This window comes from Anguilla rostrata, chromosome 1 (genome assembly GCF_018555375.3).
Source record: "Anguilla rostrata isolate EN2019 chromosome 1, ASM1855537v3, whole genome shotgun sequence".
NCBI classification, from domain to species: domain Eukaryota; kingdom Metazoa; phylum Chordata; class Actinopteri; order Anguilliformes; family Anguillidae; genus Anguilla; species Anguilla rostrata.
In genome coordinates, this window is record NC_057933.1 from 27,669,041 (window position 1) to 27,686,580 (window position 17,540).

At 44.4% G+C, this 17,540-nt stretch overlaps 1 protein-coding gene across 2 annotated transcripts in view; it reads right to left on the minus strand.

The window, feature by feature from the left end:
* The window catches only part of arhgef10 (Rho guanine nucleotide exchange factor (GEF) 10), an 86,717-nt gene that overhangs the window by 24,603 nt on the left and 44,574 nt on the right, over positions 1–17,540 (minus strand). For both annotated transcript variants that reach the window (XM_064332963.1, XM_064332953.1), the window contains 8 exons: positions 11,776–11,891; positions 10,696–10,823; positions 9,874–9,974; positions 8,866–8,987; positions 8,156–8,242; positions 6,526–6,752; positions 5,373–5,530; positions 205–347 (listed from right to left, as the gene is read on the minus strand). In XM_064332963.1, coding sequence (XP_064189033.1) covers positions 205–347; positions 5,373–5,530; positions 6,526–6,752; positions 8,156–8,242; positions 8,866–8,987; positions 9,874–9,974; positions 10,696–10,823; positions 11,776–11,891 — 1,082 coding nt within the window. The remainder of the gene's footprint in view (positions 1–204; positions 348–5,372; positions 5,531–6,525; positions 6,753–8,155; positions 8,243–8,865; positions 8,988–9,873; positions 9,975–10,695; positions 10,824–11,775; positions 11,892–17,540) is intronic.

A 17,540-nucleotide genomic window follows, 5' to 3' on the forward strand; every position in this document is an offset into this window, starting at 1 on the left:
TTCACTGCAGCAAAGGCCGCATGTGTATCCTTGCATTCTATCTACATTGTACACGCTCACAGTGGATGCAAGGGTTGAAATACAAAGAGAGACAGATTATAAAGCCAAGATGAGGCCTCATACAATTAGAGAATCCTAAGAGCATGACGGGTGGGTGCAGAGGTGGGTTCAGACAGTATGGGTTCAGACAGGAAATGACAGTACCTCGATGACGTGCGTCTTGGTGCAGATGATGAAGACTTGGCCACCAGACGAAGCCCAAACGTGGTCCTCCACAGCAAGCATGCTCTTCACTGGCAGCACCCCAAGCTTCACCACCTTAGGAGAGTCAGAGCTCCGGTAACCATCTGGAAAGAAGGGGGGGAGCTGTGTTATCCTTAAGTAGGCCCAAGTTGAATTTACATTAATCCTTTGACGCACAGGTAAATGCAGGTTTCTTTTTATTCACAAATGCAGAATGCTAAATTTGGCGGTAACCAAAACAAATACACAAAATTGTGCTTGTGAAGAAAGTACATATCCCTTCAAATTATTCTTAAGCCAAGGATGACAAATACAGACTGAAACCAGGCAAAGGTGCTGTTAAATAGTGGCAAGTTCACTCTGTTTGATGGTGAACGCATTAGGGTCAAGGGAATATCAGATTCAAGGCTATGGCGAGGAATGGACATGTCATTTATAACTCGGGCATGTCTGTAAAATCAGAGTCAGATACGAACAAAGGCTCACTGATTCTGCACCAGACAACTGCCAGAGCCATTAGCCATCACCTTGCTCTTTCCCCCGGGCTGAGCCAACACAAACATTACTCAGTGCAGGTGTGTGTCAATACGCCTGAGAGAGAGAGAGTGAGTGCGAATGATTGCGTGTGTGCGCGTGTAGGTCCGTTTTTATGCGAGTGTGAGCGTGTGCAGGGGAGCGAGCGAGTGTGTGGGTGTGTTTTCGCCTGTGGGCATGTGTATGTGCCCCCACGTGAAACCAGTGGTTTGTCAGGCTGTGCTACTCTGCAGTCTCCCATAGTGTAACCCTAATATGAGTGCAGAAGGTGTGGGCTGAGAGATCACCCAGGTTACCCAATTATGGTACTGTCACACAATTCTGCATAATCACAGCAATTATGAAATAACTGCATGTAGGTGCTAATGAATGAAGCCATGTTACGCAACAGATTTTGATGCTGGAAATTTAGACATCAAGAAGTAGCTTCTAAATTTCTAAATCTTTCTGTTTTCTGACAAAGAGTTCAAAAACATATAAATAAAATATAATGTCTGGGTAGCTAACATGCAAATATAGGCTGTTAAAAGCCAACTTGACATGTCGAAAGTGTAAAGCATAGATGAGCGCATTAGCGCTACTGAGATTAAAAATGTAAAACCGCAGAAAACTGAATGACTCATCAGTCTCCAAGAAGAACACCTGGGATATAAAGTACTTGCTTCAGCCACACTGGCGTATGACCAAACTAATGAGAAAATAAATGCATGATAAATTACAAAGCAAATTATATGCCAATGCCATTTATTTCCCCGGTAATTAATGTTTACACAGAAAATTTTTCTATCAATCATATGATTAATTAGCCATTGTGCAATCAGTTGCTGAGAAGCAGTTGGACCATAACTCATAAGAGATAATGGAGTGGCTTAGCAAGTAAACGTGCTTGTCACAAGCGCAGGCATGGCATCACAAAGTCATTAGCCAATTATGAGCTGGAGTTCACAGTAGCAGAAGGCACTGGACTTCCTCCACTCAGGATATGGTGGCCTTAATTTGTGTAGGGCGCCTCAGGTTTGTATCAGTGACCCCCCCAGTTATTCGCCAGGCAGCAGCAGTGGACCTTCTCTTGTCGCTAATGCTAGCGCTGCTGTAGCACTTTAGAGTGGGAAACAGTCCAGGACAGTGTAACGGATGACTGCAGCACCGCACAGAACACAAGAGTAGCTGTCAGGCTTCCTGCACAGGTGTGGATGCCAAATGGCAATTCAAAATAGGCTTGAAAAGCTTAGAAAAAAAACTCCATCCCAGCAGTAGCCCCCACACGCTGAGCGCGGTTCACGTGGGATAAAGCGCAAACCTAGGAGTGAGGCGCCTAGGTGTCGGATCAGCAGTACTGAGAAATCTGTCCCGTTTCAATCGGTTTCAAAGTGGCCACACCCAAATGCCAACACGAAAACCACGAGAACAGGTCTGTTCATGTCTCAGAGTCTCGCCGACGGTTCACATCCCGACTTCGAACAAGAAAGAGAACCGCTGCGAGCAGACAGTTCAGAGTCAACGAAGCACCTCCACCAAAGTGCAGAGGAGTTGCAGCACACCGAGTTCCTATGAAATTTTGAAAGTTAGCAACAGAGAGACGGACTACGCTCTGTCAGGATTTCACAGGACAACAGTCACACCGGATAGGACCCTGAGAGTCTCATTCCAGAAAACGTGTCGCTTAGCATGCATATCGCTAACATTACAAAAAAAATATTTTTTTTTAAAAGAAAAAAAAAAGAAAAGAATGAATTACGTGACATCATAACTTACCAGCCTTTTTTATTCAGCACATCTAACAAAACAAATTACGTAAGGGCATTAAATAGGCTAATTATTAAATGACAGAAAATGATTCTCAGGAACATTTGAATATATTTTTCCATGAACCATTCACAGACCATTACGGTTTAGTCGCATGGGGCTTCGATATTTGATCAGTGTTGAACTAATTGACTGACAAAAAACAATCTATGCACAATATTTCTGCAGGACACTGATTATTAGAAAATTTTTGGAACTTTAGAAACAGCAAGGAAGATGACAGCACTGTTGAAATTCCACGACTCAGTAGTCACGCCAAGGGCGAAACACTGGCTAGTTAAACAAAAAAAGGATATCCCCTGAGGATGTTTAAAATAGACAAATACCTGAAATCTAACTATCATTGTGCTAACCTGTCAATCAAAGGCTTGCAAACCCTCTGTTAAAGGCAAGGTAATAACAGGACTGAATTGAGTAAGACCAGAGTAATGTGTTTTGGTAATTTAGAAGGGGTATAGGATTAACTTGCGTGGCAAAAAGCTAGAAACGTGTAATTACGCTTTAAAGAGTCAGCAGACACTGTCCCAGACACATGTCTTCAGCATTACGAAATTCCCATTTTCTGTGTTTGTCGGTTGACAGTTTGGGGACAACTTTAAGTTCGTTATTATTATTATTATTATTATTTTTTACGAGCCTCGACAGCCGATATCCACTCCCCCCACAAGGGAGGTGTCCCCCAGCGGTGTGAGAAACATGGATCTATGCCTGCCTTTTGGAGTTTGGGATTAGGGATTTATAGCACACGCAGTCTGCACCTTCTGAATATTTAAATATTTGAGCTGTCGGGGTGAGGTGCTCAGCGGGATACAATGCCTCAGGCAGCAGGTAAAGGCATCAAACATCAAGGGTGCAGACGGGAGGATCAAAGAGGGGGGAGAGGGCGGATGGGTTCAGGGGCCACGGGCAGCCCCAGGGCCACACCGAAAGCGGGCCCCAAGAAGACCGGTGAGACTGAGGGGAAAAATGAGTGACAGTTTCCAAAAGATCTAAAAATCTAAAAAACAACCGAAAAAAACAAACAAACAAAAAACGTGCTGTATCAAACACTTGAAATCGGTCTAAGATGAAATCATGCTTGAAATATGGGGCAGGAGTTTTTGAAGACTTCTCTGACCTCCACTTTCAATTTCATCCATTGGATTTCTTAGGGTTACCAAGAACTCAATTTTAGAAACAGCGAACAAAAACGGTAATAATTCTAAAATATCAAGCAGACAGACTCAGTCTTCTGTCTGGATTATGAATGTTACAGTCTTCTAAAGCCATGTAAAACCGATAATGTACGAGATGCCAAGCTAACACAGGGAATCCCTTGAAAATTAGAGAAGTACCCCATGTGTTTCAACCCTCCTCTGGTGATGCACAGTACAGTGACACGCAGCAGTTTGGGAAATCTCTCAATTCAAACAGCCTTTTTCCTTCTCCTTCACTCCATATCAGAGCAGAAGCCAGGGGGGAGACTGAAATGAGACAGCGATAAACTAAAGCAGAGGATTCTGGGACAGAAACAGAAAACAAACAAGAGGGCCCCTGGGCTTTGTTCACCGCTGTGCCAGAACGCAGGCGCGGTGGGTCAGCCCGCCCCTATTTGTGTGTGAGGGCGGGAAAAATAGGTCACCCTGGCGGATTAGTCATTTCTCCCGGGCAACGGTGAAAGGCTCAGCCTGAGACACCACTCCACAGAACTGTGTCTCTGGGGCGTGGCCAAAGAGTGACTCATCGTCCCTCAGCCAAGCCCCTCCCCCCCACTCTCGATAGGGGAGCATGCAATGAATTCTCAGGTCACTTAACGAGGCCACAGCCCCCACAATGCTGCATTTCAAGTCCCTCTCTACTGGTTGAGTTTCAGAGGCGTTGCGAAATTGGCGATACACGACGACAATTATCTATTATTTATTTATTTATTTATTTTTATTTCACAAAGAGACCACAAAAAGAAGAGGTTAAACAAAAGGCTGAAAGGCTCTCAAACAGGAGAGAGGCCTGCTAGTGCTGCCCACAATGAGCACCTGATAATGTAATTCAGAGAGGTTTCTGCCAAATGTGAGCACAGTATTTGATTTCGAGGGTGCAAAAATTAGACGTGACAAAACCACAAGCAACCTCGAAATACAATGGTCATCCACTGTCGACCCGGACATTTGAGCCGGCATTACGTACGTCTTGCACATTAAGTGGAACACCATTATATTTATTTTATTGAACTTTTATTTAAGGACAGCCAAATGTGAGCTAAACTCTTTTACAGTGATGATGTGGGACGTACAGGATGGTAAAGTAGCTGAGATTGTAGCTCAGAGACTGTGGGTTGAGGGTACTGACACAACCGTGAACGAAGTACTTATCCTGAACTGTTTCAGTAAAAATAACCTGCTGTATGAATGGTATATTCAAAAATTTTTAAGTGATTTGTGAACAATAAATGTTTGTTCAATTGTGAAGAAAAATATGGATCGACTCCAGAACAAAATTTAAAATTCTGAATGAAAAATTTGCTGACATGAGCGTTTAAAAAAACAATTTTTTAAGGGCTTTTCAACTTTATTGGACAGGACAGTGTAGAGAGTCAGGACAAAGTGACAAAGGAGACGTGTGATAAACATCACGCGGTAGAACTCGAACCGCCGACGTCGCTGCTCGCAATGAGCATGTGGACAGCGCTCTACAGGCTACGCCATGAGACACCCCGACATGAGGATTTTAAGAGGGATTTCCCATAACAGAGATTTCCCATTACAGGTATTTCCCATCACAGAGATTTCCCATCACAGGTATTTCCCACTCACCTGGCGACCTGGAGAAGATGGCGACCGAGCCGCTCACCAGGCCGGCGTATAAACACTGCGCCGTGTACACCAGGCTCATGACCGTGGACTTGTCCGGCGTGAAGAAGTGCTGGAGGCGGATTTTCTTGGAGCGCTGGCTGCTCTTGTACACCGAAATGCTGCGGGATCATCACAGAGAAACAACAGATGGGATGCGCGCACAGGACCTGCCAATCTAAACCGACTGCATCACGCGTGCACTACGTCAGGCAGTGACAAATGAGACTAAGGCCACGTTCGCCCTTTTGCGGGAAATTCGCTGTTGTTTCTTCTTCCCGATTCGCGAGCGCGATCACCCAGTAAATCAATTTTCAATTTGCCCGGCGTCACTTACAAGCGAGCTGACACACGGTGTTGCACACTCAACATTTCCCAGCAGGAATAAAAAAAAGGAAAAATCCCATTTGAGCCAATATGGGAAGGGGGGGGGGGTGGATGACTCCCATACCCCCTAAAAGGTAATCAAGCTGAAGTCCTGGAAAATATCATGCGTGTGTAACAAGTCTGAAACGATTTCTCAGAAAATGTCAAAAAGTAATTTGAAAACGTGCTTATTGGATGAATAAGCACACATACCACGTGATTGGCCTTTACAAGGCTGGTTATAAATACTGGTTCACATCCAGCCACTTAATTTCCCTGGGTTTGCTTTTCCTCATAAAAACCACATTAATTGCCTTTCAATTCCTTTAGAGCAACAGTCTAGTTTTTGATTGCATCAGGCATGGGTGAAGCTTAAATGGTACGTGGTGACACCGGAACTAGATATGTGACCGAATTATCTTGCCTTTTGATAAAATTCAGCAAGTCATTTACATTACAGCCACATAAAACATTCTTATCCAGAGTGACTATCCAGAGTGACTTATATTACCAACAGAAAATGATAAGTCATGTTCTTATCAGTAACAGTGTAATAGGAAGTTAAGCAATAGTTCAGCTACACTGTTAGCATGTGCAGCTATCTGCTGAAACATATTCAGCAAACCTGACACCATATATAGTTACTAGGAAATACTGCTAAGAAATACTATGATTGAGAAGTGCGAGAGAAAGGACAGTTGAGGTTTGAGAGCAGAGATCATGTACAGAGAGGGGTCAGTGCAGGACGTACCTCCCCTCCTCCATGCCCAGGCAGACCGTGGGACTGTCGGTCCCCCTCCCGGGGCCGACGTTGTTTTCGGGCACCTCGCTTCCCTCCGCCTCCTGCACGTGCTCAGGGGGCACGTGGACCATGCACAGGATGCGCGACTCTACGTTGAAGCACTCGGTCACCTTGGGGGCGGGGCTCTGCAGGCTGACCACCGAGATCTGGCCCATCTGATTGGTGCAGCTGGCCACCTGAGACGGGAGGCACGGCGGTGAGGGTCAAAAGGTGAAGGCGATGGCTAGAGTTCCCACTGCTGACCGCTTACAGAGACAACCCACAACACAACACAAAATAGGCCTCACACATCAGGCTGAGGGGTCAAGCTATCTGGAGTGACCTTTAACCTTTAGGACAGGGTTTCCAAAGTGGACTCACCGGTAGGTCAAGAGGTTGTGAGAAAAATATGAAAAATATAACCTGTATACCATGCACCTGAAAACCCTTAAATTCACAAACAGTCATATATAGCACTAGCTGTTTTTATTTTTGTTAGAAAATGTCATTAAATCCTGTACTTTGGATTTTGGGAACCCTTTTTAGAGGTATAGCCATGAACCCAAAGGCATTTCCAAAGGTAAACGAAAGGACTTTTCAAAGACCTTATTTGTAAATGACACATGCATCAGACTTCAGTTAATACTGAAGCCTTCTTTATTTTTTTGACTACAAACCCACTGTACTAACACTACTATTTATAGCATATGACATGACTTTGAAAGCACAGGACACTATGGCACATAATTGACAAAAAGTCGGGATTTTCTTTAAAGGATATGCACAGCTACAGAAAAAAAGTGTTCCGTAAAGTGCACAAACCAACAGAAACTGAAGCACCTCTAAGCACAAATCCAATTTTATGACCTCCAATTTTCAACATCCACAAGCAAGCACTTTGAACTAGACCCACAGGGAACCCGTCTCTCCAGCAAGTATGCGCAAAGCACTCCATGCAATATAATGACTCATTTGCTAAAGGAAACCCCCATTATGGGCATTAAGTAAGCAGTGATGTGCCGGAATGGAGCTTGTTCATTAAGCTCTGCCTTTTACTGATGTTCTATGGCTTCAGGTGACTATAATGGCTTTAAGACCACACCTACAGTATGAGGAAAATGGAGATCCTGTTACATCTGCCCAGACAAGCAGCAGAACAAGAACCAAGGCCTGGATTCACTCCACATTTGTTTTTAAATATGTAAAAAAAAAAATTTATGGAATGTTCACTTTTGTTCATGTTCTCTCATGCATACCTTATCCTCTCATATCTCGTATATACTTGTCAAGTGACACACAAGTGATGAGGGCCAATGTGGACCGCCTTTCCCTCAGTCGGACACAAAAGCTTGATTTACTTTTGAATTCGCTGTTTGATAGCCTAATTTCCAATGTACTAGCTGGGTGGCCTAAATAGCTTAACTGCCATCACTAATAATCAAATTAAAATTCAAACGGACCTTATAGGAATAGCTTTTATCCAAAGGGACTTACAATAAAAGCATAAAATGGAATAATTAAATAATAATAATAATAATAATACAGATTATTATCAATAATAATATTCCTCATGGCCACATGATGGGAGGGGCATGCTTACCCACACGCAGCCGTATCCGAGGACGGGCGTGTCCGCCGTGCTCTCGGTGTTGTACAGGGGCTCGGGGTTGTGAACCGCACACTCCACCTGACGCACAAAGAGAAACGGAGACTTCACCAACTGCTAAAAACTACAATCAAACAAAGCTTTAGCGCCTCTGTCTTCTTAGAAAACAGTAAACAGCAATGCTTTCGACAAATACTTGTGTACAAGAAAACTACTCACAATATGAAAAATAATACATCGACATTATTAGGTACGGTTAGCAAACTCAGGGGTCTGTAACCCTGGTCCTGGAGAGCCACAGGCTCTGCTGGTCTTCATACAATTCCACACATAATTAATCCATTAGAGTTAGTCGATTACACAGCTAACTCAGTTCACCTGGCTACTTGGGACTGAAGTGGGTGCTGATTTTTAAGGCGAGAACAAAACCCAGCAGATCTTGTGGCTCTCAAGTTCAAAGGTCGCAGACCCCTGAGCCAGTTAGCGAAGCATGAGAAGGTGAGTTTTGTAAATGCGCTGGTACTGTAGTGAGCTCCAGATGTGTCCTCCTGCTACCACATCAAATGCAACCCACATTAAACATTAAATACCTCCCACCACTTCTATCTTGTGTACCTTAATAGATACACAAAATAATTGGGAGTCCATGGATTGAGGAGAGGCCAGCCATATTGTTTTTCTGTTGTGGGGGCGGGCATGCCCACCTTGAACTCCTGCAGCTTGGACATGACCACAGGCATCTGCCTCAGGAGGAGGGGGTGTTTGCGTTTCTTCATCTGATTCCCATCGTCCTCGGCGAAGAACCAGCCCTGCAGGTTGTCCTCCTCTGCCGATGAAAAAAAAACAACAAACACCCACACTCTCTCAGCTGGCTCGGACTGCGCCACATCACAGGAGAAGGAGGGGAGGAGGAAGAGTTTTTCCATTTCATCAGAGGAGAAACGCACTCGCTGTGCATCAATAAAACTAGATACCGCCCGCAGAACTGGACACTCACTACTCCCCCGTTTAATACAAACGTGTTGCGAAAGACCCGTATCCGTAATTTACATTCCAGACACCACGACTTCAGAACTTGCTGTTTTAGCAGACCAAGGAGCACGGTGTTCCCCTTACCGAAGATAAATATGAACGTTAAAATTCGCAAAGAGAGCTCAATAAAGAGAAATTGTGGCGAAAATCTAATCTTCTGAGAATTAATGTTGCAATGGAAGGGCCGTACAGCTTTTGGAACAGGAATATCTGGCCTCTGGTGTACTTTATATGTCTCATTTAATAATAATTACTTGGCGACAAAATACTGATTTTGCAATGCGAACAAAGCACACGGAATGAATTGAACTGAGTTGAGGTGACTGACGGAGAGTCATAGAGTGAATTTGGCGAATTATGGCGAAAATCTAATCTTCTGAGAATTAATGGGTTGACATTGGAACAGGCTGGCCCGTACAGCTTTTGAAACACGGAATATTTCTGGCAGCCCTGTGTGTGTACTCGAGATCATAGGTACTCAATTTCAATAATAATTAATTCTGGAGCGACACGAAATACTGGCTTGTGCAATGCATAATAAACGCACACGGAATGAATTGAATTGAACTGAGTTGAGTTGACTGATGGAGAGTCATAGAGTGAATTTGGCCGCCACGGTGCTTTTTGGCGGAGGGTGAGACGCCGGCCAGCCGTTGGTGCACCGTAATGCCCTGACGTACCCAAGGCCAGCTTGGCCATCTGAAAGCTGCTGATCCACGACTGCTTGACGGCCGGCGTGAAGGTGTTGAACACGGCGGTGAAGTGCGTCGGCCGCCCGGACCTGCGGAGAGAGGGCACAGGAGAGCCGCCGATTAGCCCCGGGGTTCCCAAACTGAGATCCGAAAAGCGGCCCCAGGCGGTCGTCAGCGAAACAGAAAAAAACATCTTCAATAACACGGAATAATTTAAATAAAATCTTGTACAGATTTTTATGTTATGTTATGAATAAACTGATTATAATTAGGTTTTCAGATCAAATAAACCTTGTTATAATTCATTACATACGTATATGGAACTGAATGCGTATACGTAAATCCATGGTGTAACTGCACCTTTTTCAGATTTAGGCACCCATGCACCAACTGCAGACAGGGCAGCTCTGTCGTGACATGACTGCCATGCCAACTGCAGACAGGGCAGCTCTGTCGTGACATGACTGCCATGCCAACTGCAGGCGGGGAAGCTCTGTTGTGACATAACTGCCATGTCCACTATAGGCAGGGCAGCTCTGTCGTGACATGACTGCCATGCCAACAGCAGGCACGACAGTTTTGTCGTGACATAATTGCTTGCCAACTGCAGGCAGGGCATCTCTGTCGTGACATGACTGCCATGCCAAATGCAGGTGGGGAAGCTCTGTCATCACATAACTACCATGTCAACTGCAGGCAGGCAGCTCTGTCATGACATAACTGCCAGCCCAGGGCAGCCCTGCAGAGACACTGCAGAGCCAACAGCAGGTGAGGAAGGTGTGTGAGGGTTGCCCGTGGAGCGGTACTGACTTGTCATGCTTCCCTGGCAGCTGCAGCTGGATCCTGCAGCGATCGGCAGCCCGGATTTCCTCCTCCTTCTTCAGGATGAGTCTCTGGAGGCCCGACACCCAGTCCTGGGCCACAGCCGAGTTCACATTCTGCATCAGAGATCAGGGATTATTCATTATAGAGATTACAGCTTTATTGACATCGAGAGGAGGTTCTTTTTCAGAAACAGAAACACAGGTACATAGAAACGCGGACAGGAACACAGATACATCTAGACTTTACATACACACGCTGGAACAACAATTTATCATCAAAGGACGTAACAGGCCAGTTGTTTTGAACACATTGAGGGCGGTATTGGCATAGGGGACAAAGCTGTTTTTCCATTTGGCATGTTGCCACGCAGACAGGAACATACACAGCTTAACGAAACCCCGAGACTCCAAGAATGTCTTGCATACAGTGCATACAGCAAGAACGCATAAAGAAGACGGACCGGATTCCCTGCTAACGCAAGGCCGCGCGAGCGCGCGATTAATTCCGGCTCGGCGGCGCGTTCGCCCCGACAGACCGGCGCGGAGCTAAATCACCCGGGCTTTAAAGGGCAGAAACCGTTAGGGTGTTAAAGAGCTGCCCGGAGGCAGTGCCGCGTGCTGCAATCTGTGGCGTTCGCCCTCGCCTTCGCGCGTCGCAGGGCGTGAAGGTTTTCACCGGGGCTCAGCGCTTACTGAGCAGTTTCAAAGCAGCCGATTTACACAGTTGACACATCTCTCCTCATTTATTGAATGGTGAATTTATTGCTAATTCTAACAGAAACCCAAGGTAAATTAATTCTACGACAAGTTGACACCCTTTGGGAATTGCTCTTACACTGTTTATTATGAATGGTGAATTATGCAATTCTATTACCTATAATCTCTATATGAAGGGGTTTATTGTAATTAAAAAAAAAAAAACAGAAAATGGTGGACACTATTGCTCACCGTGGTAGGCAAAATGACAAAGCTAAATGGACTTAATGGGCTCTGTTTGTCAGGTGTTCCCATTCTCTTGTTCTTATGAAGAGAGACACTAGCTGAAACATTAAGCATGCCTGCTCACCTGGTAGTTTCCTTTCAGGCTGCCAATCATGCTGGAGATATGCTTTACCAGTCCGAGGTCGTGGATGAGGTTCTGCAGGTCCTGGTACAGCTGGCCTGGACCCACGTACAGCTTGTCTGCGGGGGTTGAGGATGAACGAGTGAGGTGAACAACTTGTCAGTGAAGTAAAGCTTTCATTGTAAAAAACCCCAAATGTGGATTGCAGTCACTAATGTTCATTTCAGTCTTGCTGTTTTAAATGCATTCAGGAGGATTATTTGTAAAAGCGAAGTAGTCCCTGACCCTGTGATTTTTAACCGACAGGTTTCAGCTTGACTTTGAGTTGTGTGCGTGCAAGAAACGGCAAATGTTTTTGAACCTGTCCCTTAACCGGTAAATTTCAATCATGCATCAAGTACCCTCCCTACTCAAGCGTACAACAGCAGTGCCTCATTAAGGATTTGAACCTGCAACCTCTCACTGTTTCCTAACCACTACAGTACACTGCCATCCACACAACCAATTTAAATGCCTGCCACACAACCTTACACCTTCTATGAAGATCTTTTAGAACATTATACAGATACATAGAGACAACCTTTCACAGATACACAACAGTTTAGGTGTCATTTTCCACCTAGCTACAAGGGAACAATTGATTGCCCTATTGGCCAGTCTGTATTGGTTTCAATATACAATTTATGGGCTTACCATGTTAAGATTTGCATATATTCTTGCCAGTGCACTTAATTTGAGTTTCCAGTTGCATTTAAAAGCACAATATTAAGATAAAATCTCACTGAAATATTGCATTTCTGCCAGCCTGGTAATGGGGTTTTATTTCTGCCTTTTCAAGAATGGATTTTTTTTAAATTTCATTTTGGGTCCAGCATAACCCTGAAATTAATGAGCAACATCCATGTTTCCAACAAAGCCGCAGCACTGGTGCCAATCTGTGACACGAATGAAACAATGCAAGTGCGTAACCTGTGTGCAAAAATGTCTATGAATGAACTGGCCCCTCTGAAAGGTTGCCAAACTACACAGCATCTCCGTACATTCTGGTGCCGGGGAGAAAATGGAAAGAGTTGACTGAATTACAATTTAAATAACCACGAAACTACTTCAGGACACATTCACAGAGAGACAAGAACTTCAAATTCACTTTAAAATGAGTCTGGAGTGCTCAAATCAGTCAGCGACGACTGCGTCCGTGTCTGAAGACGCATTCTCCAGCTCTCGAAGGGCCCTCGTTCAAAGGACGCTTCAGCGCTTCGGCCTCCCACCTTCTGTCGGCACCGAGGCGCCCCCCCGCCGCAGGACGCTGGCGTGCCCCCGCGCGCTAACCGAGCCGGTGGGAGGAAAAGCGCCCGTTGCGAAGCTTTTCACCCCGACCCCGGGAACAAAAGGCAGCTCCGCTCCCCCCCCCCCCCCCGGCCTCCGAGCCAACCCGCGCGGCCAAAGTCCACACGGGTCTGACGGCTCCTTCGCCGTCTGCCAGAAGGGCCTTGTCTTGTTTGTCGGAGAGCCGACGCGCCGTAAATCCCAACGCGCCCGCCTCTCGCTCTCTCTCTCCCAGAAGCGCCGGCCAAGACGTCTCACCGCCCCGCCTCGAGGCTCGGAAAGCTCTTCTCCGCTCCTCGAGCGCTGTGCCTTTGCACTGAGAGTGCTTTTCCACATTTGAAATTTAACGTTCGTATTCATGCTGAGTTCTGGAGACTTTTCTGATTGGATAAACACTTGTTTCTTCTCAAGTACCTGCACATTAGGAATGCTTTTTATATGTGATATCTGATATTCGCCACTCGCTTTCGTGAGGTTGTGGTATGAGGCGGAGGATTTTTTTTGGGTTGAGTTCTACAATTTAACTCGTTCTCCACCGTGAGAACAGGAATATTATGTACCCACCACCTTAATGCCACCAAACTATTCTTCCAAAGAATTTTATTCACAATATTTACTACCTGGAATGTATAATACAATTTTAAGCTTGAAAGTCTTCATTCACAGTGTTTCATATACTATTACATACACTTACCTGATTATGTGAAGTAGGCATATATACAGTAAAAAGGTAAACTTGCAGAAGTTTCAAGAGCATTCAAAAATTATTTATTATTTATATAATTAAGGACACTAAAACTGGAAGGTATACTGTCATACTATAGGTATACTAGTGTTGGCAGGTTTGCTCAAAAAGCTCAGTATGACACAGGCTGCAACACCTATAGCAAGCATTAGACACTCTTATAGTACAGTACAGAATGTTCATGCATTTAATATAGCAGAGATGCTGTTAGCCAGTTCTGACACTATTACTCATGTAAACCAGGTGAATGTACTTATGTTCTCCCACATTTTAAGTCACTCTGGATAAGAGCTTCCAGCTAAATGAATGGAACGCAATGTAATAAAATGTGCTCACAAATTCATTTTGCTTGAGTGCACACTAGCTGCGCGCTAGGTCGCTATGGAAACCGTGATACACACACTTAATGCCATCTGACACCTGTCCTCATTTTGCCCCCAGTTTTTTCCCAAATGATGGTTCGGAGTCCGACAATTTCAATTCAGCGGCTACCTGTTACTGCCTGTCACTTTTAAAACCCCGATACTAGCCTACAGAGGAGACAAAGGAACAGCTGTACCAAATCCATAAGCAGTCTTCAAACCCCACATCCTGACCAGAGCTCTCCGATCCTCAGTCTTGAAGGGATTGTCTCACCGCTCCCTGCATGGCCATTTCTCCCAGTCATGATGCCCGTTTGTACTGGTCCCACAGTTGTGAAATATACAGTACTTCCCAAAGCGGCCATGACAGCAGAAACACTGGCTATTCCAACACAAACTGGAAACCCATCTCTTCAGACCATCTTGGTTCCTCTCCTATCTCCACTCCATACTGCCCCTTCCTTCTGTAATTTAGCTAATGGTTTTTCATGGTTTTCGGGCTATATTTTAGGGTTTTATGTTTCTCTTCGTATGGCTTCTTATTAATGTACTCTACTTACAGTTTGTACCTTGATTCTGGGTCAGTGTAGTTAACTTGCACTAGTGATTTAGTGAAGTTGCATCTTTACTCGCTGGTCTGGGACTCTTGTTAGCCAGGTCTGGCACTATTACTCATACTAATCATGTGACTGCATTTATGTTTCTCCTATATTGTACGTCACGCTGAATAAAAACATCTGTTACATGAATACAATGTAATGTAATTACTAGTTAATCTAGTAAACAACCAGTAAATCTTGAGTGGGAAAACAATAGGATGATATTATGTGATTCATTTTGGTGATATTTTTTGTGTGTGTGGGAGGGGGGGCATAGTAATATTCCAGTGGTGAAGAAAATATATGTGATCTAATAAGCAGGACACAGCAGGGCCAAAGGGGAAGTTTTGCAGTTTGCATCCAAGCACAGGTATAGGAGATTACAGATGGGAGTTGTGATACTGAAAAGAGTATTGTAACTGCATAAGAATGCACTTAGAACAGGGTATCTTATCAGTGTATCACTGTGGAGAAATATTAAGCAGGACTGGGTTTAAGGTTTAAAAATACCAGGCCTAAGAATAGAGAACATACTTAAATAAAACAATCTTAGCTGCAGATAGCCAGCGTCACTACAGCATCAATTCAGAGCTGGCCCCGCACAGGTATTTTATGTCATCGGAATAGGTTTAATGTTGGAATAAGAATTGGACTAATGCTCCCCTATGCTATAAGAATGTGTGAATCTGTGTGAGAAATCCATTGGGAAACACTGACCAATCCACAAGCATGCCTGCATGTACACTACGCTGGCACAGACAGCTTATCTGAGAGGGGAGCTTTGCTTTGGCAGCCATTCAATAACACGTCAGTCCCTGGGGGAGACAAGCAAACAGGCATGGATTGGCAAATTAAATGGATTGTTTTCCCTAAGGATTCATTACTTATAACTGTGGCATCAGGTTCCTCCTGCCCTGTACCTCAATAAAGTTAATATGGCATAGAAAACTAAATATACATACATTACATATACAAAAAACTCCATCAATAATATCTGCAGTGTGTCGGTTCCAGAACTGCCCTGTACCTCAATAAAGTTAACGTGGCATAGAAAACTAAATATACATACATTACATATACAAAACACTTCATCAATAATATCTGCAGTGTGTCGGTTCCAGAACTTTCCCTGAATGGTTCCTGTCAGCTTTCGAGCGTTGTTTAACTGCAGCCTGCACAGGAGAGCTTATCGCGCACTAACCTGATGAACCGTGCTGAACCTGACCTCATTTTCCCACACTACCACACTAGTGAAAGCCTGTGTGATACAGAAACCCTCTGAGACCTCACAGCACACACAGCTCAGCAATTGCTGACTGAGATCGGAGGGTACGCTAAAGTCGTAATTAAACAGACGGTTAAAAAGAAAGAAATGAATCAGAGACTGATGGGAAACAAATGTACCCATTCTACTTGTTTTTGTTTTGTCTTTGCTCTAAAAGACAGGATAGTGAAAAAGTAGAATTTGATGTAGAACATGGTTCCATTTCAACCTGCACCTTGGGACTCCATTTTGAGATTATAACTGAAGCTATTTATATCCTGCCTATTGCATTGTTAGCGCTAGACAGCTAACACATCTTCAGCAATGCTAACACAGTACTGAACATTAGAGGAATGCGGCTCATACGAACTGTATTGGCCTATACTTATCGAAACATGCTCCCCCTTTCCTCCCGATTTCAAAGGTCCAATCATATTCCTGCATCTTACTTCTGCAACCTCCACTATCACCATGACACTGTGGCGCTGGCACAGACCGGGTTTCATACCAGACCTTGAGGGTATCATTTTTAAAAGACAAGCCAAGCATGGCCTGACATGACCAGGACAAAGACACTCCTTCCCTTTGAAGACAGGAAAGTAGACTGAACTGATGCAATTTTACACAATAATTTAATATACTCTCTCCTTCTAGTTCTACAGTATGCATTCAATAGCTTATTCCTGATCAGCAGATTAAAGATGACATAGCAGTCCAGTGGATAAGGATGACAATGCACTTTGGAGAGGAACATGCTCAGATGGAGTAGCACTGGGACCAAATTTAGTCCCGAAAGCCTTTGAAACAACACATTAAACTTTTCATTCAATGCTAAAGATCATGGGATCACAGCTGACTCAGATCTCTCTTTTGAAACCCGAAGCATAATTTCCTTCACCGGAGGAAAATCGTCAAAACGAGCCACTTCTTTTTGCTAAACGACGCAGAAAAAGCCATCTGTGCTTTTAATGGAGGACCGCAGTCACTCAGGGGGCTCGAATGTCACTGAAAACCGCCTTTTGAATTGTTAAAAAAATCCGCTGCTAGGATCCCAACCAAACCCAAACAAAACAGTTTTAACTCGCTTCGCCAGCTACCAATAAACAGGCGGGCCCGATTTCAAGTTGCTGCTGTTACCCTATCGGGCGTTAAATAGGCTTGTGTACGCTTATTTACGACAATTCCCCAACCCCTGCAATCAGTCAACGTTGCTAGGTTCACAAGATACTGGCTATTTGGTTCAGCCCAAGAACAGGAACATCTATATCTTGTTTTGTGTGAAGGTGTGGTTGGCAGTCTGTAGGCATGTACTGATGGATTGATAGATAAAATTATTATGCAACTCTAATTATGTTCAGTTTTACCCAATGTTTCCCTTAAAGGGATTACTAGTCCTAGTGAATTTAACTGAATTGTTGGTACTGCTTTTCCACAAAAAGACCCACTACCATGGCTGACCAAGCGTTAACCGG